At 48.9% G+C, this 27,449-nt stretch overlaps 1 protein-coding gene and 1 long non-coding RNA gene across 16 annotated transcripts in view; one reads left to right on the forward strand and one right to left on the reverse strand.

Moving 5' to 3' along the window:
• STX8 (syntaxin 8) overlaps nucleotides 1-27,449 on the reverse strand; it is a 304,958-nt gene that overhangs the window by 268,444 nt on the left and 9,065 nt on the right. For 9 of the 15 annotated variants that reach the window (XM_070061378.2, XM_089318372.1, XM_089318363.1 and 6 more), the window contains exons 3-4: nucleotides 18,036-18,130; nucleotides 2,461-2,571 (exon numbers count right to left, since the gene is read on the reverse strand). In XM_070061378.2, coding sequence (XP_069917479.2) covers nucleotides 2,461-2,571; nucleotides 18,036-18,130 — 206 coding nt within the window. Of the gene's footprint in view, nucleotides 1-1,357; nucleotides 2,164-2,460; nucleotides 2,572-18,035; nucleotides 18,131-27,449 lie in introns of those variants that run through there. The other 6 variants (XM_089318360.1, XM_089318364.1, XM_089318376.1 and 3 more) reach the window with 5 other exon arrangements.
• Nucleotides 7,327-8,327, forward strand: LOC149121240 (uncharacterized). Its single transcript, XR_016224285.1, has 2 exons — nucleotides 7,327-8,028; nucleotides 8,138-8,327. It is a non-coding gene; the product is annotated as an uncharacterized LOC149121240 (long non-coding RNA).

Genomic DNA, 27,449 nt, shown 5'->3' on the forward strand with positions numbered 1-27,449 from the left:
GCTACAAAGCACTACTTCTCAGATTGTAACGCGCATTCACCCCACCTAAGGAGCGCCTCAAAACGCAGGTGCTGATTCCCAGAGTCGAACAGGCTCTCGGGTGTGCCGGCCCTGCTCAGCTGCAGGTGGTGCTTGGAATAGCAGGGACACGAGGGTACTTCGGAAAGTCCATGGAAAAAGGAATTAAAAGATTGGTTAATATGGGACACATATTCAGAAAATTCTTGAGATCCATGCATACAAGGGGTCTGCAAAAACCTCACAGAAAATGGCCATTAGGGGGGAAAAAAAGCACAGACTTCAAATTTTTTTGCATCAGAATAAACTGATCTTTTGATTCCATTTTCCATGAATTTTTTAAAAGATTTGAAAGAGTTATAGAGAGGCAGAGGCAGATCAAGATCTTCCATCTGCTGGTTCACTTCCTAAATGGCTGCAACAGCTGGAGCTGGGCCAATCTGAAGCCAGGAGCCTCTTCCAGGTCTCCCATGCAGAGACAGGGACCCAAGCACTCAGGCCTACTGCTTTCCCAGGCTGCAGCAGGGAGCTGAATCAGAAGTGGAGCAGCCAGGACTCGAACCAGCTCCCATATAGGATGCCGGCACTGCAGGTGACAGCCTTACCCACAGCACCACAGCACCAGCCCCTCCATGAATTTTTGAAGTGCCTGCATATAGAAAGTATCACAAGAGAGAACAGGGGTGATTAAAAAAAAAAAAAAAAAGAGACGAGTAAGGGGCAGGCATTGTGGAATAGCAGTTAAGCCCCTGCTTGGAGCGTCCATATCCCGTATCGCAGCACCTGGCTCGAGTCCTGGCAACTCTGCTAACGCAGACTGGGAGGCAGGGGAGGATGGCTCAAGGATTTGGGCCCCTGCCACTTGTGTGGGAGACCTGAATGGAGTTCCAGGCCCCTGGCTTCAGCCTGGCCCAGCCATAGCTGTTGCAAGCACTTAGGGAGTCAACCAATAGATGGAAGACCGTTCTCTCTGCAGCTTGTAAAAAGTTTAAAAAAAAAAAAAAAAAAAGTAGAGGGGACAAAACACAACGAAGCCACGAAGAAGACCTAACTCCTAGGCTGGCACATCCAGCATCATGATATGACACAGGGAAGAACAAACAGCCTGGTGCCCAGCCACTTCTCAGCACGCCTAAGGAAGGGCTTGAGCCGTGAGCTCCCCCACTGCCCAGAACTATTTAAATGCTTCCCTGCTTCTGACCACCACCTCTCTCCTTGGCCCCAACCACCCCTCCGCGGTGAAGCCCCTCCTAACTAAATCCTTAGTAGCATACAGACTGAAAAAGACCCCTTCCTTCAATGGCAAGGTCTTTCTGTAAAGATGGGACTTTCTATTCACCCTCGATTCCTTTGCTTGCCTGTTCCATTTCACCAACTCAGATCACCGTCCTCGGCCACTTACTTCATCCCCGGAGCCAGGACACCAAAGGCTGCCGCCCATCTATGGGGAACGGCGGTAACCAGGCCACCACCACAGGTGCCCGTCGGCACCTAAAAACTCTGCCCAGGGCACTGCCAACAGAGCACCGCCACTCTCCGACGGCACTGCGTCTAGCCCCCTGGGTTTAGTAATCGTGTTCTGAAAACCCCAACCACTGCTGGAACCAACACGGAGGGAAAAAAGCGGCTTCCGCCTCCTCGTGGGCTCGCGCTAGGGCGTGGTTTGCAATCGTGGCCGAACTTCAGCCACCTGGGACCCTCCCACCAGGCTCTCCCAGCCCCACTCTGATTTAACTATCTGAAGCGGAACCTGGTGGTGCGTGGCTGAGCGCGAGCATGGCTGCCCTGGGGAAGCCACACTGTCCCTAACTAGGAACTTGGAGGGAAGATGCTGCCCCTCCCCCGTGAACGCAGCAGCCCTGGTGGAGGAGACCGGGAGAGGCTGGCTTCCACCCCGAGCTCCTTGCTTTCTGTCCTGGTTCCCACAGTGAGGATAAGGGGAGGCCAGTTCTAAAGATGTCACAATTTATGGTTTATCCACTTCAGCCTTGGAAAAGCTGGGTCCTCCAACAGAGCCGAGTTCAGAGCAGCTGCTGGCTCTCAGGAGAATCACCCGCTGGCCAAGGCCAGGGAGAAGAATCCAGCTGCCTTGCTCCTCCACCTCTGCTACAGTCTTCTCAGGACACATTTTTACAATACGCCAATTAAAAAAAAATACACACATACTCATTTTTTTTTTCCAAATAATGACTTCAGGATAGCAAACAAAGCAAAAAACTCAACCAAAGAATGCAGGAGAATTTTTCTGACTTCATCCCTCCCTTCGAGATGGGATTCGGCTACACAGACTCGGCTTACAAATTCTGAACTATATCTAATGGAATAGAAAATTATTATCACATGCTATAAATAAATGGGGTGTATTTCACTAAGGAACTTAAGGCCTTCAGGAAACGGCTGTAGTACCCGCCAAGCGGTCCCTTGTAAAGGAAAACACCATACCTGATCAGATCTGGCTCTGCGCCCTCATTCTTAAAGGACGCCAGGAGCAGTCTCTCCCGAGTTACGAGGTCGTCCAGCAGGTTCTGTCTTCGATCGCCTTCCAGCTGAGTTCTGTAGACGTCACGTTAAGGTCCAATGGTGGATGAGTTACCTCGTTTCCCCTGGGAGGAACTCCCAAGGGCAATTCTTGCCTTTTTTTTTTTTTTTTTTTTTTCCAGACTAATTACACTACCCAGAGGAGACCTGAACCACCCTTCTGCATACCCTGCTCGGACCTTCAACTTCACTGGTTCTGCAGCTAAAGTACCCTGACATAAGTACTACCACAGAGGGACTTACACACATAGACCTGGATTGCTGTGCAAGCTCTTTTTTTTTTTTTTAATTTAATTTATTTGAAAGGCAGAGATACAGAAAGAGAATCTTCCATCTGCTAGTTCACTCCCCAAAATAGCTGCAATGGCTGGAGCTGGGCTGATCCGAAGCCAGGAGTCAGGAGTTTCATCTGGGTCTCCCCTGTGGGTGCAGAGTGCTTTTCCCAGGTGCATTAGCAGGGAGCTGGATGGGAAGTGGAGCAGCTGGGACTTGAACCGGCACCGATATGGGATGCTGTCGCTGCAAGCAGAGGTGTAACCGTCTATGCTCCTGTGCACGTTCTTTCACTGAGAAATGCTCTAGGTACACAGGGTTTTCTTCCCAGTGACCAGCGCCTAAATGACTTTCTTTTCTATTGATGGGGCAACCTGGCTCAGTGAGTCATTAGGTCTTTTGTTCTTCTTCTTCTTCTTCTTTTTTTTTTTTTTTTTTTTGATGTATTTATTTATTTGAAAGTCAGAGTTACACAGAGAGAGGAGAGGGAGAGAGAGAGAGAGGTCTTCCATCCGATGGTTCACTTCCTAATTGACCACAATGGCCGGAGCTGTGCTGATCCGAAGCCAGGAGCCAGGAGCTTCTTCCGGATCTCCCACATGGGTGCAGGGGCCCAAGGACTTGGGCCATCTTCCTCTGCTTTCCCAGGCCATAGCAAAGAGCTGGATTGGAAGTGGAGCAGCTGGGTCTCAAACCGGTGCCCATATGGGATGCCGGCGCTTCAGGCTAGGGCGTTAACTCTCTGCGCCACAGCAACAGCCCTGAGTCATTAGGTCTTAAATGACGAGTGTCAGTCCCCTAAGATTTTGTTTCTGGAAAGGGGAGAGGGATGTTCTTTCTTCCATGGTAACACCTAAGTAACATACCTGGAATATATCTGGTAGAAGGTGTTACCATCAGGTCATTACTAAAAGGCACTGTGTGACCTTTAAGGAAAACCACAAAGAAATAACCATATTTTAATGTTTTACTCTAGTGAGCGTCCTAGGCTGGGAGTTTGAAGGGTAGCACTGTGGTCCCCCCCCCCCCACTTTTTTTTGTCTATTGGCTTGAAACACTTATCACCCTAATTTCTTTACCTGCAACACCAGATAATCTCTACTACCTTTTCCAAGACAGTTCATGAGTGAAGGTTAAAAAATAAAATCAGGGCTAAACCTTAAATTTTATATACTAGCTTTCTTGAAGCCACACAAGCTCTACAAGGCTGTATTGTGTGTGTGTGTGTGTGTGTGTGTGTGTGTTTTAAAAAAGGAAATATCAAAGGAGAAATTTTCTGCCACAAAGTGCATGAGTTTTGGAGAAAGCTAACAACGAAACGGACATATCTGATACAGGACACAAAAAGTAATCACAGAAATAAGCCAGCCCTACTCAGTTTTATCTGGTTTTTAATCTTTTTTTATTATTATTAAATTGTCTTTGTTTATTACAGCTGAAAGGCTGGAGGGTCAAAGCAGCCCTGACCACAAGTAACGAGACCCAGTAGCAACAAGACATGAGTGAAACTGCTGCTTTGGACAAAGAAATACTTTTCTTTGTCAAACAGGAAAATAAAACATTGCATCTAGTCTCAAAAAGTTTCTGAGAAACTGGCAGAATCAAGTAGTAGCATCCCCACTGCCCAGGGAATCTGTATTTTTGTTGCTAATCTTACACAGACAAGAACAATCTAACTTGGAGCCAGAGTTGTGGGCCCAGAGGGTTAAGCCAGAGCTAGCACATCGTGAGTCCTGGTTCAAGTCCCAGCTGCTCCACTTCCAATCCAGCTTCCTGCTAATGTGCCTGGGAAAGCTGTGAAAGATGTTTCAAGTGCTTGGGTCCCTGATACCCATGTGGGAGGCTGGGATGGAGTTCCTAACTCCTGGCTTTGGCCTGGTCCAGTCCTGGCTACTGTGGCCATTTGAGTAGTGAAACAGCAGATGGAAGATTCTCTCTCTCTCTACCCTCTTCCCCTGCCTTTCAAATACATAAAAAGGAAAAATTATAATCCCCCCTAAACCAATGTAACTGAGCAGTGTTAGCAGCTTTAGGTATTTAAAAAATGAAAAATGAATTCTCTCCACATTCCAGAATGCCATCCCTTCCTGAGTCGGATTACTACCATTACCTTTCTATTTCCTGCTGGAATGATAGTCACTAAACACCTTATCTTGGAGATGTGAAGCAGCAATTGTAACTAAGAAACAGGGAGCTTAAGGGCTTCCTCTACAGTAATAAAACAGCCAAATATTAGCCTTTTTACCAATGCAATATCAAGAATATCGATGTTTTTTTTAAAGATTTTTTTATTTATTTGAAAGTCAGAGTTACACAAAGAGAAAAGAGGCAGAGAGAGAGAGAGAGGTCTTCCATCCGCTGGTTCACTCCCCAATTGGCCACAACGGCCAAAGCTGTACCAATCTGAAGCCAGGAGCCAGGAGCTTCTTCCGGGTGCAGGGGTCCAAGGACTTGGGCCATGTTCTACTGCTTTCCCAGGCCATAGCAGAGAGCTGGATTGGAAGTGGAGCAGCCAGGTCTTGAACCAGCGCCCATATGGGATGCCGGCGCTTCAGGCCAGGGCATTAACCCGCCAGGCCACAGTGCCGGCCCCTCAATGTTTTCCAAAATTAATGGTAAACTGTCAATAAAGCAGAAAGTTTTTCCTCCACATAAAAGAAGCTATGACAAAATCTAAAAAATAACAGAAGGTGTGACAAGAATTACCCAGGCTGGGGCCAGCATTGTGATACAGTGGGTTAGGCTGCCACTTGTCATGCTGGTATTCCATCTGGGAACTAGTTTCAGTCTCACTTGTTCCACTTCTAATCCAGCTCCTGGCTAATGTGCCTGGGAAAACAGCAGAAGTGGATCCCTGCACCCACATTTGGCACCCCAGTGGAGTTCAACTCCTGGTTTTGGCGTGGCCCAGCCCTGGCCATTGCAGTCATTTAGGGAATGAACCAGCAGATGAAAATTCTCTCTTTCTCCCCCGTCCCTCTCTTTAACTGCCTTTCAAACAAATAATATCTATATCTATCTGTCTATCTATTCATCTATCCACCCAGCCTTGTCACATGTACCATGCTCCACCTGCCCTGGCAACCTTTGCATTTTGGGGGATTTCAGTCACCAGCTCCACAAGCAAATATCTGCTGAACTAGAATCCAATATCACAATTAAACACATATGCAAATGGCTCTGTGGTTTAAATATTCAAAAATAAAATTGTGGCTGTAGTATTAGAAGACACAGGAGAATGTTTTAACAATCTGAGTGCAGGAATAATCTTTCCAAGCAAAATTGAAACCCTAGGCGCCATGAAGGAAAACCTAGAAGGTGTCACTATATAAAATTTTAAATAGCTACAAAATAAAATCACAAGTGACCAATTAATAGTGGCAAATGAAAAAAAAAAAGGGCAAAAGACATAACTAAGCATGGAAAAAAGAAACACTAATGTCTTAAATGAAAAGACATTCAGGGGCTAGAGCTGTGGCGTGGAGGGTAAAGCTGCCACCTGCAGTACTGGCATAACCATGTGGCCACCGGTTTGAGACCCAGCTGCTCCACTTCTGATCCAGCCCTCTGCTATGGCCTGGGAAAGCAGTAGAAGATGGCCCAAGTCCTTGGGCCCCTGCACCTGCGTGGGAGACCTGGAAGAAGCTCCTGGTTCCTGGTTCCGGATCAGCCCAGCTACAGTCATTGCAGCCAATTGAGGAGTGAACCAGTGGATGAAGACCTCTCTCTCTCTCTCTCTTTGCCTCTCCTTCCCTCTCTGTGTAACTCTGACTTGCAAATAAGTAAATAAATCTTAAAAAAAAAAAAAAAAGATATTCAGTTTCATGTTAGTTAAAGAAATGTAAGATGCCACTTTGCCCTATCAGGCTGGGAAAGGGTAACAAGGCACCCTTGGAAGTGGATGAGGAACAAGGCACTCACCTTCTGGGGAGAAGGTAAACAGGCCTCACCCACTGCCAGATTGCCTTCTAAACGTCTAACAAAATGTAAGAGGCACATTCCTCTCAACAGACATTTCTCCTGCAGGTACATTCACATACCTGTACGGGGACTTAGCAGTGAGGATGTTCACTGCGGTGTTATTTATCTCCACTTACTGCTGGAAGCATCCTAAATGTCCATCAATAAGAAACAACTGAACAGCGCCGCGGCTCAATAGGCTAATCCTCCACCTTGCGGCGCCGGCACACCGGGTTCTAGTCCCGGTCGGGGTGCCGGATTCTGTCCTGGTTGCTTCTCTTCCAGGCCAGCTCTCTGCTGTGGCCCGGGAGTGCAGTGGAGGATGGCCCAAGTGCTTGGGCCCTGCACCCGCATAGGAGACCAGGATAAGCACCTGGCTCCTGGCTTCGGATCAGCGCAATGCGTTGGCCACAGCGGCCATTGGAGGGTGAACCAACAGCAAAAGGAAGACCTTTCTCTCTGTCTCTCTCTCTCTCACTGTCCACTCTGCCTGTCCAAAAAAAAAAAAAAAAAAAAAAAGAAACAACTCTGCATCTCTACAATGGAATGTGTTGCAGGCTAAAAAAAGTTGTTTACGCACTGACGATGATGATGATAATTCACTTTTCTGAGAATTTACCAAAACACAGGGATTACTTGGTATGGATTAATCTCCAAAAGAAAAAACAAAGCAGAAGCAACAAGTGGCTGAGCAGTGAACATTATGCTAATGCCAAGTTAAGAAATGAGTGGAGCCACGTGGAGCCTACAGGTAACATGATGGTTGGCATGCCCACACACCACGCTGGAGCACCTGGGCTTGAGTCCCGGCTCTGCTCCGGATTCTTGCCTCCTGCTAACACACAGCAGGTGTTGGCTCAGGTACTTGCGTTCCCTGCAACCCACATGGAAGACCCGGATTGAATTCCTGGCTCCTGGCTTCAGCCTGGCCCAGGCTTAGCTGTGCAGGCATTTGGGGAAGTGAACTGTCTGATGGGAACTCTCTCTGTATGTCTTTAAGTGTCTCTACCATCTTCTCAAATACATAACATAAATTTTAAAAATAAGATGGGCATATATGAGGGGGTCTTTAAAAAAAATTCATGAAAAATGTTTATTATGAAAAAAACTGTGCACAGATTTTAAACTCTTTTGCACCAAAATAATCTTCAATTCCATTTTTCTAGAAGCTTTTGGAAGTATCTTCATATGTTTGCGAGCACTCAGAAAATTTCTGGATGGACACACAAAGAATTGCCTGTAAGGACTCAGGGTGTGAGGAAAACCTACTGTTCACTTGTGGGGAGCAATCTGGACTAGACTGAGTTACTGGAATTAAGACTTATTCTATGCATCTGCTCTCCCACAGTATGGCGCTGGGAGAGAAGAAAACAGCTTCTACACAGCTGCCTCCAGTTCAGCCAATAAACTGTAGGACTTGCTCCTGATTGGAGAGCAGCGTACTCAGCGTGTGGGCAGCCGAGTTAGGATTGGCGGAGGAGGACTATAAAGGAGGAGAGAGACGGCATGCACCAGGAACATCTAAGAGGAACATCTAAGGGGAACATCTAGCTGAAGGAACACCTGTGCAGCCCCCGAGAAAGCCGGCCGGCGGTGTGCCGCTCCCCTGCGGAAGTGGGGAATGTGGCCAGGGGGAACTGCCCTTCCACGGAGGTGGAAGGGATAGTAGCCAACCCGGGAAGAACCAGCAGCAAACCCGGGGAGGGCCGAGCAGACGAAAGAACAGCGCAGGGGCCTGTGTCGTTCCTCCACGAAGAGGGGGAGCGACATAATGGTGCCGTGACTCGGATATGAAGCCTAGGCAGGGTTTAGTGTCGCTCCTCCACGAAGAGGGGGAGCGACATAATGGTGCCGTGACTCGGATATGAAGCCTAGGCAGGGTTTAGTGTTGCTCCTCCACGAAGAGGGGGAGCGACATAATGGTGCCGTGACTCGGATATGAAGCCTAGGCAGGGTTTAGTGTCATTCCTCCACGAAGAGGGGGAGCGACATAATGGTGCCGTGACTCGGATATGAAGCCTAGGCAGGGTTTAGTGTCGTTCCTCCACGAAGAGGGGGAGCGACATTCACTCAGTATTGTTTGACGCTACCCCATACTAATTACTAACACAAGTCGCAGAACCACAGGAGTATGAATAGTACAATCCCTTTGCAGTCAGAACTTTGCATTTACATATTCCCACGTCAGGCCTAGGAGAGGCTAGTGTGACAGTTGCCAACCACCAACAGCGGGAGCACGGGAGAACACAACAGGACAGGATGGGAATGAAGAAGACAGAGAGGAGTCATGGGAGAAAAACTAAGAGGAATATGTATGGGTAAAAAATGCTTTTTATAACAATAAGGGTAAGTTTTAAAATTCAGCAGACACTAGTCACAGATTTTAAAGTCATGTTAAGAATGAAGTGACAACGAAGGAACATCAGTTTCGAGAGCGGTCAAACTTGGTGATTGCGTTTTACGGATTAGGGACTGCAGAACAGAGTCACAGACACTCCATGCTGCGAGAGGCCGTGTGCATTACCCCGGGCTCACTCTCGTCTTTCTCACCAGCAGAGGAAGGGCCCAGCTCCCCCACGTGCCTGGACTGGAGCCAGGGCTTTTCCCACCACACTAAGCTGGCCTTGCCCACCCAACCATCTGGGGCTTCTCAGCCTGACGCTCCCAGCCACTGCTCACTTAACCTTCTACTGCTTAGAATCTGGTTAAAAACAAAACTGGTACAGGGCGAGCATTGAAATGGTTCAAATCCTAAACTTTTTGAATGCCAGTGTGATGACCCAAGTAGGAAACTCCGTTACCATAGAAACCGTTTTATGCAAAAACTTATTTAAAATATTCCATTCAATTACTTTCAGGCTATGCATATAAGGTATATACATGAAACATAAATGAATTTCACGTTTGGACTTGGGTCCCAATCCCAGGATGTCTCATTATATATATGCAACTATCTCCAAATCCAAAACAAATCCCAAACACTTCTGGGCCTAAGCATTCCACATGTGGATAACTCAACCTGCAATACTTATTAAAAACATTCCCCAAGGATCCCTGTAAAACTGGAAAAACCTAAAAATGATCCCATCACAAACACTCCATCTCTTGGTTTTCTATCCTATTTCAGTCTACTGAGAGAGGAGAACATAAGAGGTAAGGGAAGGTGGACAGGTTAAGGGACCGACGGCCAAGCACACGTCAGGGTTGCTCTTAACAAGGGGTCAAAGGATTGTGCAGGCGATGACCCATCCCATGGGTAGGTGGCCACGTGAGCAGAAGCTGATGAAGTTGCTAGAGCCACAGGACACGCCGGCCCCTCTCCAGCTCCGGGATTCTCCCTTGGGTTGGGAGAAGGCTGAAGCCTTTCGGTGAGCCTTGCTTTTTGGGAGTGCACTACTCTGGAGAAGGAGGGTGTGTGCAGATAATTGCTTCTCCAGGCCGTAACAGAACTGTAAGGACGCGGTGTGAGGTTCAGGGGCCAGAAGACTTCCTGACACACTTAAGTCAACAGACTCTACCAAGGCCAAGTCTTTTTTTTTTTTTCTTTTTCTTTAAGATTTATGTATTTGAAAGGCAAAGTGACAGAGAGAGAGAGAGACAGAGACGTATCCTCCATCCACTGGTTCTCTCCCCAAATGGCCGCACAGCTGGCGCTGAGAAAGGCTAAAGCCAGGAGCCGCATATCCCATGTGGGTGACAGGGGCCAAAATACGGGATGACCTGCTGTTCTCCCAGGCTCATCAGAGGAGTGCAGGATGGGAAGTGGAGCAGCTGGGACCTGGCAGTCCCCGCCTTGCTGCCTGCGCTGGCCACGTTTGGCAAGTACTATCTTGTGGGGAGCAGCCCAGACTGGACTAAGTTACTGGAATTAAGACTTATTCTATGCATCTGCTCTCCTGTGGGGAGCAGCCCGGACTGGACTAAGTTACTGGAATTAAGACTTATTCTATGCATCTGCTGTCCCACAATATGGCGATGGGAGAGAAGTAAACAGCTTCCGCACAGCTGCCTCCAGTTCAACTAATAAACTGTAGGACTTGCTCCTGATTGGAGGAGAGCAGCGTACTCGGCGTGTGGGCAGCCGAGTTAGGACTGGCGGAGGAGGACTATAAAGGAGGAGAGAGACGGCATGCACCGGGAACATCTATGGGGAACATCTAGCTGAAGGAACACCCGTGCAGCCCCCGAGAAAGCCGGCCGGCGGTGTGCCGCTCCCCTGCGGAAGTGGGGAAAGCGGCCAGGGGGAACCGCCCTTCCACGGAGGTGGAAGGGACGGTAGCCAACCCGGGAAGAACCAGCAGCAAACCCGGGGAGGGCCGAGCAGACGAAAGAACAGCGCAGGGTCCTGTGTCGTTCCTCCACGAAGAGGGGGAGCGACACTATCTCAGTGTTATCTGTGCACTGTGCCATAAACACGCCACATGATGATGAACTCCGTGAAGGGAGGACTGTCCGTGAGCTCTCAACGGCAGCCGGCATTTTTCACATGGATGGTAAAACAGCAGACAGCAGCCAAGCCTCGGAGGACTTAGCTATTCCTGAAGCAGCATCTCTGCAGAGAATCTAACCCTCTGGACTTCCAGCATCTGTTTCACACCTGAGCCCAGGCAGGCATGAGAGGTAAGCAACCTGCCCAAGGTGGCACAGTTCATCAGTGCTGCTGACGACGGTGACAGGGGCTGGGCTTTAAGAACATTCCTTTGGGGACCGGCGCCGTGGCGTAGCAGGTAAAGCCACCGCCTGCAGTGCTGCCATCCCATATGGGCGCCGGTTCAAGACCCGGCTGCTCCACTTCTGATCCAGCTCTCTGCTATGGCCTGGGAAAGCAGTAGAAGATGGCCCAAGTCCTTGGGCCCCTGCACCCACGTGGGAGACCCGGAAGAAGCTCCTCGCTTTGAATCAGCACAACTCTGGGCGTTGCGAACATCTGGGGGAGTGAACCAGCGGATGGAAGACCTCCCTCTCTGTCTCTACCTCTCTCTGTAATTCTTTCAAATAAATAAAATAAATCTTTAAAAAAAAAAAAAGTCTCCAGGCAAGCAGGGGACATCATCTGCAGGGGTGGATGTCCAAATAACAAAACTGCTATCTAGCTAATATCAGGAGGAAAAGCAAGCAGATTTTAAACCCCAAAACTAGAAGGAACCATGGAATATACTGTACATGAGAAAATTCCTGCATATATCACATCAAGTGAACGTGGCAAAATATTTTAAAAATTGCTAAATCTTAAAACTGAAAAAATAAGGGAAAAAAAGACAATTCCTACTGACAGAAACACTATCGTCTTATTGTTGTCATGTTATCAGGCACCGGTGCACATTTTGTCATGGACAGGCGCAGTGTTGGGAACCACTTCCCCTCCACTGGAACACCAGGGGGCACCTCAAGCATGTGTTCAGTTAGCCCCTCCACACCTACGCTCATGCAGGCTTGTTATATAGTGGACACCACAGTCCTCTATCTACCTACCTCTTCATCCACCCCCACCCAAAAAAAAAAAAAAAAAAGAGTTGAGCAAAGTTATTTATGGACTTTTAAAAAAAAAATATTTCCAGGGGCCAGTACTGTGGCATAGTGGGTAAAGCCACTGCCTGCAGTGCCAGCATCCCATATGGGCACAGGTTCAAGTCCTAGCTGCTCCACTTCCAATCCAGCTCTCTGCTATGGCCTGGGAAAGCAGCAGAGGATGGCCCAGGTCCTTGGGCCCCTGCACCCACGTGGGAGACCTGGAAGAAGCTCCTGGCTCCTGGCTTCGGATCAGCGCAGCTCCAGCTGTTGTGGCCATCTGGGGAGTGAACCAGCAGATGGAAGACCTCTCTCTCTGCTTCTCCTTCTCTCTTTGTGTAACTCTTTCAAATAAATAAATAAATTTTTTAAAAAATATTTCTTTAGTCCTTCTTCCAGGAAACCAAAATATCTTTTGATACTGAACCCCCTGGTAAAGAGATTATTTTTATTCTCTTTAAAGGAGAAAAGGTACTGCCTTTGAAAAGCCAACACAAAGTCCGCCGGCTTCAGCAAAGCCGACTCTAAGCACATTTTTAGCACTACCTGCATTTGCACACAGCCTCTCATAGCACACACCTTTTCTCAACTCTAATTTCTCAATCATAATTCTCATCTCAAAGAACACTGCCAAGGGCCGACGCTGTGGCATGGCAGGTTAAGCCACCGCCTGTAGTGCCAGCATCTCATATGGGCACTGGTTCGAGTCCCAGCTGCTCCACTTCTGAGCCAGCTCCTTTCTAATGTGCCTGGGAAAGCAGCGGAAGATGGCTGAAGTCCCTAGGCCCCTGCCTCCCACGTGGGAGACCCGGATGAATGCTCCTGGCCTCTGGCTTCAGCCTGGCCTAGCCGTGGCCACTGTGGCCATGTGGGGAGTAAACCAGCAGATGGAACTCCTCTCCCCATCTCTCCTTCTTTCTCTCTGTAACTCTGCCTTTCAAATAAATTAATCTTTAAAAATAAAAAAAAAAAAAAAAGGATTTTCATAGGACTTATCTTTCTGGCAACTTCCAGGATTCCTTGGAAAACTTCATGAACACAGACAGGAATAAATTTATGATGAAAAGTACCATAAACTCTCAGTTCCTGGCACACTATAGAAACGCAGTATTCAAATATTCGCGTGAAACAAAGCGCCCAACATTAATTATGCCTCAAAAACAGGATTAAAAAGTCATTCTCTTGGTGATCTACGGACACAACTTTTTCCAAGAATAACAGCGCCATAAAGCATACCTAATAAACCACAGCGAGCACTGTTTAATCTTCCTGATGGGTGAGGAGGTGCCCCAGGATCTGTCTGGGCTCACAGCAACGTGCCAGTTAACAGAGAATTCAGGCTGAAGCCACGCCAGGTGCCAAGGGGCCGCCATGGCCAGTCTTGGAGGACTCAGCCCCTGCACAGCTGACTCTGGGGTTTGGATCAGGCTCTCCTTCCCGGCTGTGTGTCCAGCACAAGTTACCATGCTCGCCCAGCTGCTTCTCGCGTAAACTATCCCCTCTGCCAAACGGGAGATTCTCTTTTCAGCCTCACCAGTGACACGTGGTGCAGACTTTAACTCGGCCTCAATACTTTTTTCATAAAGAGACCACCAAAACAAACTCACAATGTGAGGTTCTTGGGTTCAAAGGTTTGCAGGGTGGAAAAAAATGGAATGAAAGATTAGTTTATTTCGGTGCAAAAAATATGTGAAATTGTAGCTACTCGTATCTTAAATCTGGAAGACAACTGCCCTGGAATTATTAAAAAAGACTTGGGATGACAGAGGAGAGGTAGGTGGGGGACAAGAGAATCAAAAAGAGCCTTCATAATAGAGATGCTACCTCCTACTCATTCTGTTAAAAGAAAAATGGCCTCCCTGAAAATACAGAGGTTGATGAGCGCCCCCTTGGGGTGGATGATCTGAATGCCATCCCTGGTTTGGGGTGTAGCGTAAATAGATCAAGTATTTGAAAGAATAAGATTTTAAAGAAAGCTATTATATTTCAGCTGAATTGTTAATTTATCCTTGGAAATTCTGAAATATATACATCAAGACACCTAATATTTTTATATTAAGTAACTGTCCAGTGTTTTAACACAATGCTTAATTCAATTATTTTGAAAGTAATTCTGAGGGGCCGGCGCTGTGGTGCAGTGGGTTAATGCCCTGGCCTGCAGTGCTGGCATCCCATATGGGCGCCAGTTCCCATATGCTCCTCTTCCCATCCAGCTCTCTGGTGTGGCCTGGGAAAGCAGTAAGAAGATGGCCTAAGTCCTTGGGCCCCTGCACCTGTGTGGGAGACCTGGAAGAAGCTCCTGGCTTCGGATCGGCGCAGCTCCGGCCATTGTGGCCAACTGGGGAGTGAACCATCGGATGGAAGACTTCTCTCTCTGCCTCTCCTCTCTCCGTATAACTCTGACTTTCAAATAAATAAATAAATAAATAAATCAAGTAATTCTGAGATTACCACAAAACCAAAAATCTGTGAGATTTCAACAGATGGCCAGACTAAGCATTTAGAAGAACAAAGCCAATTATCATTGTGGCATGCTAGTACTCTATAATTAACAGCTAGTAGAAATCATTAATCTAAAAAAGCAGTTAAGAGTTCTTTTTTTTTTTTTTTTAATTTTTATTTTTATTTTTATTTTTTGTCTGTTTTTTGACAGGCAGAGTGGACAGTGAGAGAGAGAGACAGAGAGAAAGGTCTTCCTTTGCCGTTGGTTCACCCTCCAATGGCCGCCGCGGCTGGCGCGCTGCGGCCGGCGCACCGCGCTGATCCGATGGCAGGAGCCAGGAGCCAGGTGCTTTTCCTGGTCTCCCATGGGGTGCAGGGCCCAAGCACCTGGGCCATCCTCCACTGCACTCCCTGGCCACAGCAGAGGGCTGGCCTGGAAGAGGGGCAACCGGGACAGAATCCGGCGCCCCGACCGGGACTAGAACCCGGTGTGCCGGCGCCGCTAGGCGGAGGATTAGCCTAGTGAGCCGCGGCGCCGGCCATCAGTTAAGAGTTCTTAATGTGTGCCAGGGTACTTCAAAAAGTCCATGAAAAACAAGTAAAAGATGAGCATATTTTGACACAAAATTTTTAAAAATCCATGCAAATTTTTCCATACTACACATTTTCTATGAATTTTTTTTGAAAATTCCTTGTGTGCATGAGTTTCAAAGTTTCTTTCCCCCAAATAAACCCATCTTTCAATCCTACTTTCCATGACCTTTTTGAAGCACTCTCATATATTGTTCTTGCCACATAAATAAGACAAATAATAATTAGTTGCCTTAATGGAATTTAGTGAGTATGTAATTAATACTATCATGCTGTGAAGTAATATCTAGTTGCTTTTCTAATATACGTCTTTAGGCGACACTAAGATGCGTTTGCACACCAGGACCCCTGAACATGGAGGAAACAGCCCCGCCCGTCTGCAACGACTTGAGGTCTACCTATGAAGACCTGGGCAGGATGAAAAAAATCTTTACATGGTAAACTAACTGTGGCATAACAAACAACACCAGAGGGAAGGTAGGTTATGGACTAAGTGTATCGCTGTGTTAAAAATAAAGCCCCAGCTGTTTACTGAAATACAACTTTTATTTGAAACCCTGGTGGGTTAATAATTGGATACCTGAAAAAGCATACAACTACTCTAAGCCTACTTTCCAGGTGACATAAGGGGTTGTACTGGGGATGGGGTGGGGGGATAATGATTACAACATTTGAATTGTTTTCCCTGAAAAGCTACGGAACCCCATTCTCCCATGTTTAAAGTTGGCCAGCACTCACTTGCTGAGACACAGTTAGAACTCGGGCAGGAACTACCGACAATGCAGAGAAAGGATTCACAGAAAAACAACCTGAGGTCGGCTTTCACATCAACGTAAACTCAGGGTTAAAGGTTCGTGTGGGTAATGGACCACATGTGTTTTCTTATACGAATCAGATTACCAAAAAAAAATTTTTAAGAAAAGGTTTTGGCCGGCGCCGCAGCTAACTAGGCTAATCCTCTGCCTTGCAGCACCAGCACACCAGGTTCTAGTCCCGGTCGGGGCGCAGGATTCTGTCCCGGTTGCCCCTCTTCCAGGCCAGCTCTCTGCTGTGGTGAGGGAGTGCAGTGGAGGATGGCCCAAGTGCTTGGGCCCTGCACCCCATGGGAGACCAGGATAAGTACCTGGCTCCTTCCATCGGATCAGCGTGGTACGCTGGCCGCAGCGTGCCGGCCACGGCGGCCATTGGAGGGTGAACCAACGGCAAAAGGAAGACCTTTCTCTCTCTTTCTCTCTCTCTCACTGTCCACTCTGCCTGTCCAAAAAAAGAAAGAAAAATAAAAGGTTTTAACACTTGAGGATGTTGGTAGGAGGTGGAGATGATGGCACACCTTGCTTCAAGCCAGTCCCACCCTTCAACCCCAAAACTCCCAAACCAGAGCGTAGCGATGCCATCAGAACACTAAGAAGACAAGTCAGTCTCATCTCGGTAATCAACACACACAGGGAAGAGAGGTGTGGTTTCTGCCAGAACAAGGGTACTTCAGAAAGTTCACAGATGGATGGAATTAAAACCTGAGTTTATTTTGGTGCAAAATAGTTTGAAATCCATGCAGCTTTTTGTAACATATATTTTCCATAAAACTTCTTAAAAGTTTTGTTTATTTTATTTGAAAGGCAGAGAGACAGAGACAGAGATATCTCCTGGGGTCAGCACTGTGGCTTAGTGGGTTAAGCCACCGTCTGCAGTGCCGGCATCCCATATAGGTGCTAGTTCAAGACCCGGCTGCTCCACTTCCGATCCAGCTCTCTGCTATGGCCTGGGAAAGCAGTGGAAGATGGCCCAAGTCCTTGAGCCCCTGCACCTGCATGGAAGACCTGGCAGAGACTCCTGGCTCCTGGCTTGGGATTGGCACAGCTCCATCCATTGCGGCCATCTGGAGAACCAACAGAAAGAAGACCTGTCTGTCTCTGTAACTCTGCCTTTCAAATAAAATAAAATAAATCTTGAGAGAGAGGTATCTCCCATCTACCGGTTCACCTCCCAGAGGCCCAGGACAACCAGGGCTGGGCCAGGCTGAAACAAGGAGCCAAGAACTCCATGTGGGTCCCACATGGGTGGCCGTCGGTGGGGTCCTCACCACTGGCATCCCAGGGTTAGCAGGAAGCTGGAAGTGGGAGTGGAGCCAGGCACTCTGGCCTGGGATGCAGGCAGCCAAAGCGCTGCTTTCATCATTGCGCAGAATGCCTGGCCCTCCATCGGCTTTTCGAAGACGCCTCGATAGGCACAGATTTCAAACGCCTCTGCAGCAAGATGAGCTCACCCTCTAATGCCCTTTCCCGTGAACTTTCTGACGCTCCCCGCTCGCTCGCCACTCCACAGAGAAATGGATCACGGACAGCTCTGGGGACTGCAGGGTGACCTGGGAGGCTTTTCCTGCTGGAGCCCCGCTGCTGGCCACACAGGGCACAGCTCGGTGCACACAGCCCCGAGGCAAAGCCCCAGCCTCCTGTGCTGTGGAAAGGTTCCACCCAACCGAGAGAATTCCTTCGGCAGGTCTTGCTTTGCCAGCACATTCGCTGTAAAACACGGGACAGATGCTTTAAAAATAGAAATCAAGATTACAGGCAATATTTTGGAAACCAGGTCTCCCTCAAGCTGTGGGGAAAAGCTGGGTGGCCCAGATTCCTTCCTTCTTTCCTTAAAATGAGACTGCCGCCCCTCCCGCCCGCCCAGGAGAGAGGTGGGAACGTTTACGCGGATACATCTGGTGTGTTGACACCGCTCTTAGCAGTAAGTCTTTCAACAGGGCGATCTTTTCCTTCAGGTTCTGCAGCAAAGCTCTGATGGTCACCGTCAGCTGGAAAGAGAAGAACATCTCCTGAGTGTGCTGGTCCAGTGGGGTAGCACGCCTACCATGTCCCCTCAGGACGGCGCGGCGGGGCTGGGGGAGATGCCAGCCGCCCAGTGACACACCTGGGGCTCCCGGGGGTCTCCCCGGTCACCTGAACGTCAACGGCAACTGGGAACTGAGGGTCTGCCTCCAACCAGCTGAATTCCGTCCCCGCAGCTTCTCCCTGTTGATCCTGTATTTTTTTTTTTTTTTTTGACAGGCAGAGTGGACAGTGAGAGAGACAGAGAGAAAGGTCTTCCTTTGCCGTTGGTACACTTCCAATGGCCGCGGCCGACGCGCAGTGGCCGGCGTACCGCGCCTATCCAAAGGCAGGAGCCAGGTGCTTCTCCTGGTCTCCCATGGGGTGCAGGGCCCAAGCACTTGGGCCATCCTCCACTGCCTTCCCGGGCCACAGCAGAGAGCTGGCCTGGAAGAGGGGCAACCGGGACAGAATCCGGCGCCCCGACCGGGACTAGAACCCGGTGTGCCGGCGCCGCAAGGCGGAGGATTAGCCTAGTGAGCCGCGGCGCCGGCCTGATCCTGTATTTCTTTCTACCTTGGAGCCAGGCAGGAAATCGTGCTCTCCACGTCTTCAGAGTGCCCTGAACCACGTCTCAGATGACAGGTGTCAGGCCCCGCTACCCTCCCGACTGGCCTCACACTGTTGTACTCACAACATTCCTACAGCGCTGTGTTCTTCCTACACAAGAGGAATGCTAACCACACGCGCCTGCCAGCAGGTCTGCGTGGATCTCCTCCCATCATTCCAAAAACCCGGAGGTGATTCTAGGCTGGGACATTAGAAAGGGCGGCAGCGGGGTGGGGAAAGGGCCCCGTGGGAATTTGGAAATGTGGAAAGTAAAATCTCGACCATGGAGGAAACCCGAGAGGTGTCCGAAAAAAGACAGAAGACCTCGCCGCGGGTCTCGCTGGCCACCTTGCTAAGAGCGGAGTTTACAGGACTTGGCTGGGAGCAGGAGGCACTCCCTAGATCAGCAGGCCCTCACTGAGGAGGAGCAGCCCAGAGCAGCCCCGCCACAGTGTCAGCCGCCAAGAGCAGTCCAGCTTTATTCAGATACCCTGAGCCGAAGAGGCACCCACAGAGCTTGTGGGGAGATGCCAAGGGGAGCAGGTCTCTCCTCGTTCAAAAAGTAGAGAACAAAACAAGCAAGCCAGCAAACAGCGCACGGTGGTTAGGACGACTTGTGATGCCTGCAGCTCCTACGGGAGCCCTGGGGCTGTCGTCCCAGCTTCCGTCCTGAGAGGCAGCACGTGGGAAACCTGTATTCTCAGTTTCCAGTTACCAGCCTGCAGCACTTCCCCCACAAGCCCCAGTGATTCTGCCCTGGTTCCCAAAGGCAGCAGAATGAAGTCAGAGTTCCTGGCAGCTGGTAGCCTGGAGGGCTGCTTGGTGTGCGTAGCCCTTGGCCAGCGCCTGGTTCGCAGCTGCTTCTCCCTAGTGTGACTGTGCCGACCTACAGAGAGCCGGCTGCTTCCACGAGAGTCCTGTCATCGCCACTCTGCCGCGAAGTTCCAGGCTTTGGCCTGGCCCGGTCCTGGCTGTTGCAGGCATTTGGGTAGTGAACCAGTGGATGGAAGATCTCTCCCCCTGTCTCTTTTTCAAATATAATAAAAATATCTTTAAAAAAAAAAAAAAGATTCTATTCACACACACACACACACTCACCAGAACTATGAACAGTCTACAAAATGACCAGAAACATTCAAAAGATGAAAGCCATTAAAAATATGACAAGTGACTCAAATCTCCACTTGTTAATATAGACAGACATCATAACTAATTAAAACAAAACGAAACAAAAAAACCCTAAAGTCAAAAACCCAATGTTGGGGTAGGTGTGGTGGTGTGGTGGGTTAAGCCACTGCTTCCAACACCCGCATCCCATATCAGAGTCCCATTCAAGTTCTGACTACTCTGCTTCCAATCCGGCTCCCTGCTAACATACCAGGCAGGCAGCAGATGATGGTTCAAATACCTGGGTCCCTGCCACCCCCATGGGAGACCCAGGTAGGGCTCTTGGCTCCTGGCTTCAGCCTGGACCAGAGCTGACTACTGTGGCTATTTGGGGAATGAATCAGTGGATAGAAGAGATTTTCTCTCTCTCTCTCTCTCCTCTCTCTCTCTGCTTCCTCACCTTTCAAATAAAAAATAAATCTTCTAAGACAAGTCACCCAAATGGAGGAAAAACAATATAGAATGAAATACACCAAAATGGCAAAGGTGGTTTGGTGAGACCAAGGCAACTTGGGCTGGCCGACAAGGTCCCAGCAGAAGGTCTGTCTCAGCAAGGCGTGAGAAAGACAGCTGCGGTTCTCTTGGTGGCTTTAGGTTTGCTGGGAACTACACTCTGCATAAGAAAGCCGGAGCTCCCTGGTAGCCCCACTAATGACTGCTGTATTCCTAATTTTAGAGAAGAGCGCTTAGTCTCATAATCCCCAAAATGTCCATTGCTTTGTAGAATTTTGATCAAGCAGAAAGTTAATGTAGGAGAAGGAGTTAATGCTTTATGCAAGGTTGAGCTGTTTGTGGAAAAGAATTAAAAGGCAACAGGCTCCCTGGTATATGCTTTAATTCAATATATGCAACAAATACAACAATGGTTAGGATGTCAAAACTGTGGAACAGATCTAAGTGAACGTTTAGGTCAGTATAATATAGAAATGAAAGAGTTTCAGAAAGAACTGCAAAAGAGGGGACACATTTTAAAAAGGGCCTGCTTTGACCTTGGGGCTTCTGGTAGAGTAGATTAGGAAGGTACTATTCTAGCCTGTGTAGGCAGTTTCTGCACAGCTCCACAGCACTCCAGGCCTTGGCTTGTGTGGGCAGCCCATTGTCTCGCACCTGTCTGTGACTGTAACCCATGCTCTGAACACGCCCTTGAAAATCAAAGAAACTGTAACGAGATGAAAATGGACAACAGACTTGTTATTGTAGGAAGCGAGAAATACTATGTGACATGATGTGAAAATAAAGCCTGGTGCTCGAGAGGCTGAGCCGTGCCATCGGCCTTGCTGTGAGTGTGTCTCTCATGTCTTCCTGTGCTGACGCCTCCCACACCTGCAGGAACCCCAGGACCTGCTAGAGCTGGACTCTAATTGGTGGGATTTCTTAGTATTTTATAAGAAACCAAATATTTTTACAGAAAGGACAAAAGGTCCATCACCACGATTAGGCAGAAGCTTTCCAGAGCACAGACGAAAATGGGAAAACCCAATTCCTGACTTCAGACAACACGGACAGCCGACCAAGCAAAGGGGACCACATGCCAATCTCACTGAGGGATCAGGAATATAAAAACCCTTTTAAAAATTAGCAAAGCAAATCAGATTTGCATTTAAAAGAGCAATACACCCTCATCAAGTAGTTTCTTCTAATAATTTAAGAACAGCTTGATGATAGAAAATTTAATAATAATGCTCACAAAATTAATGATTAAAAATGCAATATACATATGACTAACATAGTATGGGGAAGATGTAAAAAAGGAAAAAAGAAAAAAAAATCTCAGAATGGAATACCACTGCCTCCACTGGACCATCACTTCACTTTAGTTGACAAGTTCTGACCAAGACAAGACAAACAACAGAAAGATACGAGGACTGAAAAGGAGATGAAGTCCTCATTATGTGCAGACTGATAACTGTCTACTTGGAGAAGTTACGAAAAGCAATGGACAGATTATAAGAGACAGCAAAAGTGTTCAGTACAGCAATCAATCATAAAATTAAAAGAAAATCAAAGACATGCCTAAATTTAAATAATAGCAAGGGAATTGTTTTTTTCTTTTTTTTTTAAGATTTATTTTATTTGCAAGGCAGAGTTACAGAGAGAGACAGAGACGAAGGGATAGAGAGAGAGACAGAGAGGGAGAGGGAGGTCTTCAATCCACTGGCTCATTCCTGGGCCAGGGTAAAACCAGGAGCCAACAGCTTCATCAGAGTGTCCACGTGGGTGCAGGGGCCCAAGCACTTGGGCCATTTTCCACTGCCTCCCCAGGTGTGTTAGCAGGGACCTAAATCAGAAGTGGAGCAGTTGGGACTCGAACTGGCATCCATAGGGGAATGCCGGCGCCACCCTACTACGCCACAGTGCCAGCCCCCAGAACCTTCCTTTAATTTTCATTTATTCACTTGAGAGACGGAGATGGAGACATACAGTGCCCATTGCCTGGTCCACTCTCCAAATGCCTGCCGCGGAAGTGGGCCGGGCCAAAGCCGGGAGCTGACAACTCGGTCCAGGTCTCCCAACGTGGGTGGCAGGGACCCAGCGAGGACGGAGGCTGGTGTGAGGAGCGGAGCACAGCACGGGCGTGGCAATGCGGGAGGGGAGGCGAGGCGAGCGTCCCCCCAGGCCCTTGCCTGCTGGGCTGAGTGCCACTGCGGGGAATTCCTCTTCCGTAATTTTATTTTTTAAATTTCACAGGACCAGCAAAACTTAGAAAAGTCTCCAGCACTTGGCCCAGAGTAACTGTAAATGCAGCTGGAGGAATCAACAAAGAATAAAACTCGAGACTTCAAACCCCGAGTTTTCCCCAGTGTGATCCATACGCGTAATGCCAGGTGTCTACCCAGAATCCCATCTGCTGAGCGGGTCACAATTCAGACAGAGCACACATTTTTTTTTAGACACTTGTTTCTGTTTTAAAAATTAATTAATTTATTTGAAAGGCATAGAAACAGAGAGATAGAGAGACAAAGAGAGAGAGAGAGAGACAAAGAGAACTCCCCATCACTGGTTTACTCCCCCAAAGCCTGAAAGGGCCAGAACTGGGCCAGGCAGGAGCCAGGATCAGAAAACTCAGTCTAGGTCTCCAGCAACCCAAGTACTGGAGCCATCACCACAGCCTCTCCGGGCGCACAGTGGCAGGAAGGTGGGATCAGAAGCAGAGCTGGGACTTGAACCCAGGCACTCTCACGTGGGACGCAGGAGACCCAACCAGTGCCTTGACCAACAGGCCAGTCGCCTGCTCCTCAAAACAATTTTAGAGAAGGGTCACAGAGTTGTTCTGGAAGAATCAGTAAAGGAAAATTAATAAATATAGGTAAGAATATGGGCCTTACACAATTAGATATGATGTCAACAATTAGCTACGAGGTCACCTTAAAAACTAGAAAAGTATGATGCTGGCAGTGACAAACAGCTTCAAGAATGCATCGGAACAGAAGGCCCAGAAAAAACACAGTTGCATAAAAATTCAATGAAGGAAATAAGCAGGATTTTTAAAAAAGATTTTACTTATTTATTTGAAGAAGTTACAGAAAGAGAGGGAGACACACACACACACACAGAGAGAGAGAGAGAGAGAGAGAGAGAGAGAGAGAGAGAAACAGAGATCTCCCTTCTGTTGGTCCACTCCTCAGATGTCTGTAACAGCCAGAACTAGGCCCAGCCAAAGCCAGGGGCCAGGAGCTTCTTCCAGGTCTCCCACATGGGTACAGGGGCCCAAGGACTTGGGCCATCTTCTACTGCTTTCCCAGGCCATCATCAGAAAGCCAAACAGAAGAGGAGCAGCCGGGACTAGAACCAACGCCATATGGGATGCCAGATCTGCAGGTGGTGGCGTTACACACTATGCCACAGTGCCGGCCCTAACATGGAGCATTTTATACTGGGGAGAGGGGGCACTAGTAACAGCGAATGAGGAAGAAGAAATGGAGAGCTACAAAGCACTGAAATAAACTTCAAATATTCCAAAGACTTTCTCCCAAAACCAAGACCAAAACAACAGAAAGAAAGCTTAAAAAAAAAAGTGGATAACTGGCTGAAATATTTATAAAACCTCTGGGTATGAAAGGCCCTTCTAAGCATGATCACGAGGAGCACAGGAAACAAAAGACCACAAGGGGCCGGTGCTGTGGTGTAGCGGGTAAAGCCGATGGCTACAGTGCCGGTATCCCATATGGGCACTGGTTCAAGTCCTGGCTGCTCCTCTTCCAATCCAGCTCTCTGCTATGGCCTGGGAAAGCAGTAGAAGATGGTGCATGTCCTTGGGCCCCTGCACCCATGTAGGAGACCCAGAAGAAACTCCTGGCTCCTGGCTTCAGATCGGCACAGCTCTGACTGTCTTGTCCATCTGGGGAGTAAACCAGCGGATAGAAGACCTCTCTCTCTCTCTCTCTGCCTCTTTCTCTCTGTAACTCTGCTTTTCAAATACATATATAAATCTTTAAAAAAAAAAAAAAGATTAACAATCAAGTTCACTTAACGAAAAAGCAAACCAACCAACCAACCAACCAGGATGGGGATTGGTGCAATGGTTAAAACGCTTTGGGGATGGCTGCATCCCATACTGGGGTGCCTGGCTTTGAGTCTCAACTCCACTCGCAATTCCAGCTCCCTGCTGTTGCACACCCTGGGAGGCAGCAAGCGATGGCTAACGTCCCTGCCACCCACGAAGGAGACATGGATGAAGTCCCCCTTTCCCGGCTGCAGTCTGACCCTGTGCTGACTATTACAGGCATCTGGGGAGGAAGCAGTGGATGAGGGCTCCGTCTGTCTGATTCTCTGTATCCCTACCTACAAAAATAAACTACACTGCAGTGTAGTGTCACTGCTCACTTGGGAAAAATTCAGAAGGCTGATGGCGCCCTCTGCTGTCCACATTGTGACGGTGCAGAATCTCACACCCAGCCAGCAGAGGGCACTGAGGTTGTTGACCCCTGGGAGGGGGATGAAGGCTGCAGATTTTTAAAAAAATTTACATGTGCCCTAGTTCTCAGAACTCACCCTTAAAAGACACCTTCAAAAAAATTATTTTAAAAAAGGACAAACCTATTTATCACTTTTTTTTGAGATTATTTATTTATTTATTTATATGAAAGGCAGACTTAGATCTTCCCATCTGCTGATTCACTCCTCAAATGGATGCAATGACCTGGGCTGGGCCAGGAAGAAGCCAGGAGCCAGGAGCTTCTTTCAGGCCTCCCACGTGGGTGCAGGGCCCAGGGACTTGGCCCATCTTCCACTGCTTTCCCAGGGGCATCAGCAGAGAGCTGGATGGGAAGTGGAGCAGCCAGGCCCATGTGGGATGCCGGCACTGCAGGCAGCGGCTTACCTGCTGCACCACCACAGCGCCGGCCCCTGCAGCATCCCTGAACACAGTGAAAGACGGGAACCACCTGACGGCCCGCCCTTAGGAGATGGATGGCCTGTGGCACCTGCACGCCACGGAGTCCTAGAGAGGCCGTAAGGGGAATGAAGATGTCTCTGGGAGTGAAGGTGGGGAGCTCCCTACAACACACTCGCAGGGATAAGAGCAGGCTACTGGTGTTTTATACGAGCAGAAGCCAATCAGGACACAGAGGGATGGTGACTCTGCAGAGCCCAGAAGGGCGGACCGGGCGGGAATGAGAAGCAGGTGCGCGTGGGGGGGGGGGCAGGCACGCGCCTCCAGGGAGCCTCTGCACATCAGTGTGACTTCTGACCCGTCTCAGTGTTTCACTGATTTTAAATCAAATAGGTTGGGGTGGGGGTGGGGGGAGCAAACCTTACAAAAGCAGGAACAAAGGATTGCATCACCATCATGACATGGGGGAAAAAGGAACCAACCCCAATAACCTGAGAACAGAACAATCTCCGTGTGCTTAGGTAGATAGGCTAAGTTTAGAGAAAAAAAAAAAAAGCACAAATTTGGGGATTTCCTTAGTGTTTACAGTGGTACTTGTGTGGCAATTCTGAAACTCTTTTCTGTAAACTGTTAAGAAAGATCCTGACGTTAAAACTCTATGGATGGGCCGGCGCCGTGGCTCAATAGGCTAATCTTCCACCTAGAGGCACCGGCACACCGGGTTCTAGTCCCGGTCAGGCGCCAGATTCTGTCCCGGTTGCCCCCCTTCCAGGCCAGCTCTCTGCTGTGGCTCGGGAGTGCAGTGGAGAATGGCCCAGGTCCTCGGGCCCTGCACCCCATGGGAGACCAGGAAAAGCACCTGGCTCCTGGCTTTGGATCAGTGCGGTGCACTGGCCGCAGTGGCCACTGGAGGGTGAACCAACGGCAAAAGGAAGACCTTTCTCTCTGTCTCTCTCTCTCTCTCTCACTGTCCACTCTGCCTGTCAAAAAAAAAAAAAACAAAAAAAAAAACTTTATGGATGGCACAGTAGGTTAACCCTCCACCTGAGGCACCAGCATCCCATATGGGTGCTGGTTCTGGTCCTGGCTGCTCCATTTCTGATCCAGCTCTCTGCTATGGCCTGGGAGAGCAGTAGAAGATGGCCCAAGTCTTTGGGCTCCTGCACCCATGTGGGAGACCTGGAAGAAGCTCCTGACTCCTGATTGGTGCAGCTCCAGCCTTTGAGGCTAGTTGGGGAGTGAACCAACGGATGGAACACTTTCTCTTTGTCTCTCCCTCTCTCTGTCTGTAACTCTACCTCTCAAATAAATAAATAATTGTAAACAAATCTATGGATGCTTTTAGAAATCAGGGTTCCCTGCTGGCACTATGGCACAGTAGGTTAGGCCATGACCTGCAGGGCTGACATCCCATATGGATGCTGGTTCGAGTTCCAGATGCTCCACTTCAGATTCAGCTCTCTGCTATGGCCTGGGAAAGCAATGGAGGATGGCTCAAGTCCTCGGGCCCCTGTTCCTGCAGCGGAGATCGGGAAGAAGCTCCTGGCTTCGGATCAGCCCAGCTCTGGCTATCTTGGCCATCTAGGGAGTGACGCAGCAGATGGAAGAACTCTCTCTGACTCTCCCTCTCCCTCTAACTCTGCCTTTCAAATAAATAAATCTTTTTTTTTTTTTTAACAGGCAGAGTGGACAGTGAGAGAGAGAGACAGAGAGAAAGGTCTTCCTTTGCCGTTGGTTCACCCTCCAATGGCAGCCGCAGCCGGCGCACCATGCTGATCCAAAGCCAGGAGGCAGGTGCTTCTCCTGGTCTCCCATGGGGTGCAGGGCCCAAGCACTTGGGCCATCCTCCACTGCACTCCCGGGCCACAGCAGAGAGCTGGCCTGGAAGAGGGGCAACCGGGACAGAATCCGGGGCCCCGACCAGGATTAGAACCTGGTGTGCCGGCGCCGCAGGCAGAGAATTAGCCTATGGAGCCGCGGCGCCGGCCAATAAATCTTTAAAAAAAAAAAAAAGAAATCAGGGTTATCCTGGGGCCAGTGTTGTGGCACAGCATATTAAGTCACCCCCTGCAGCGCCAGCATCCCATGTGGATGCCAGTTCCCATCCCAGCTGCTCCACTTCCGATCCAGCTCTCTGCTAATGCACCAGGGAAAGCAGTAGAAGATGGCCCAAATCCTTGGGCCCCTGAACCCATGTG

Source organism: Oryctolagus cuniculus, chromosome 17, assembly GCF_051225735.1.
Source record: "Oryctolagus cuniculus isolate XC-2025 breed Fujian yellow rabbit chromosome 17, ASM5122573v1, whole genome shotgun sequence".
Taxonomy (NCBI): domain Eukaryota; kingdom Metazoa; phylum Chordata; class Mammalia; order Lagomorpha; family Leporidae; genus Oryctolagus; species Oryctolagus cuniculus.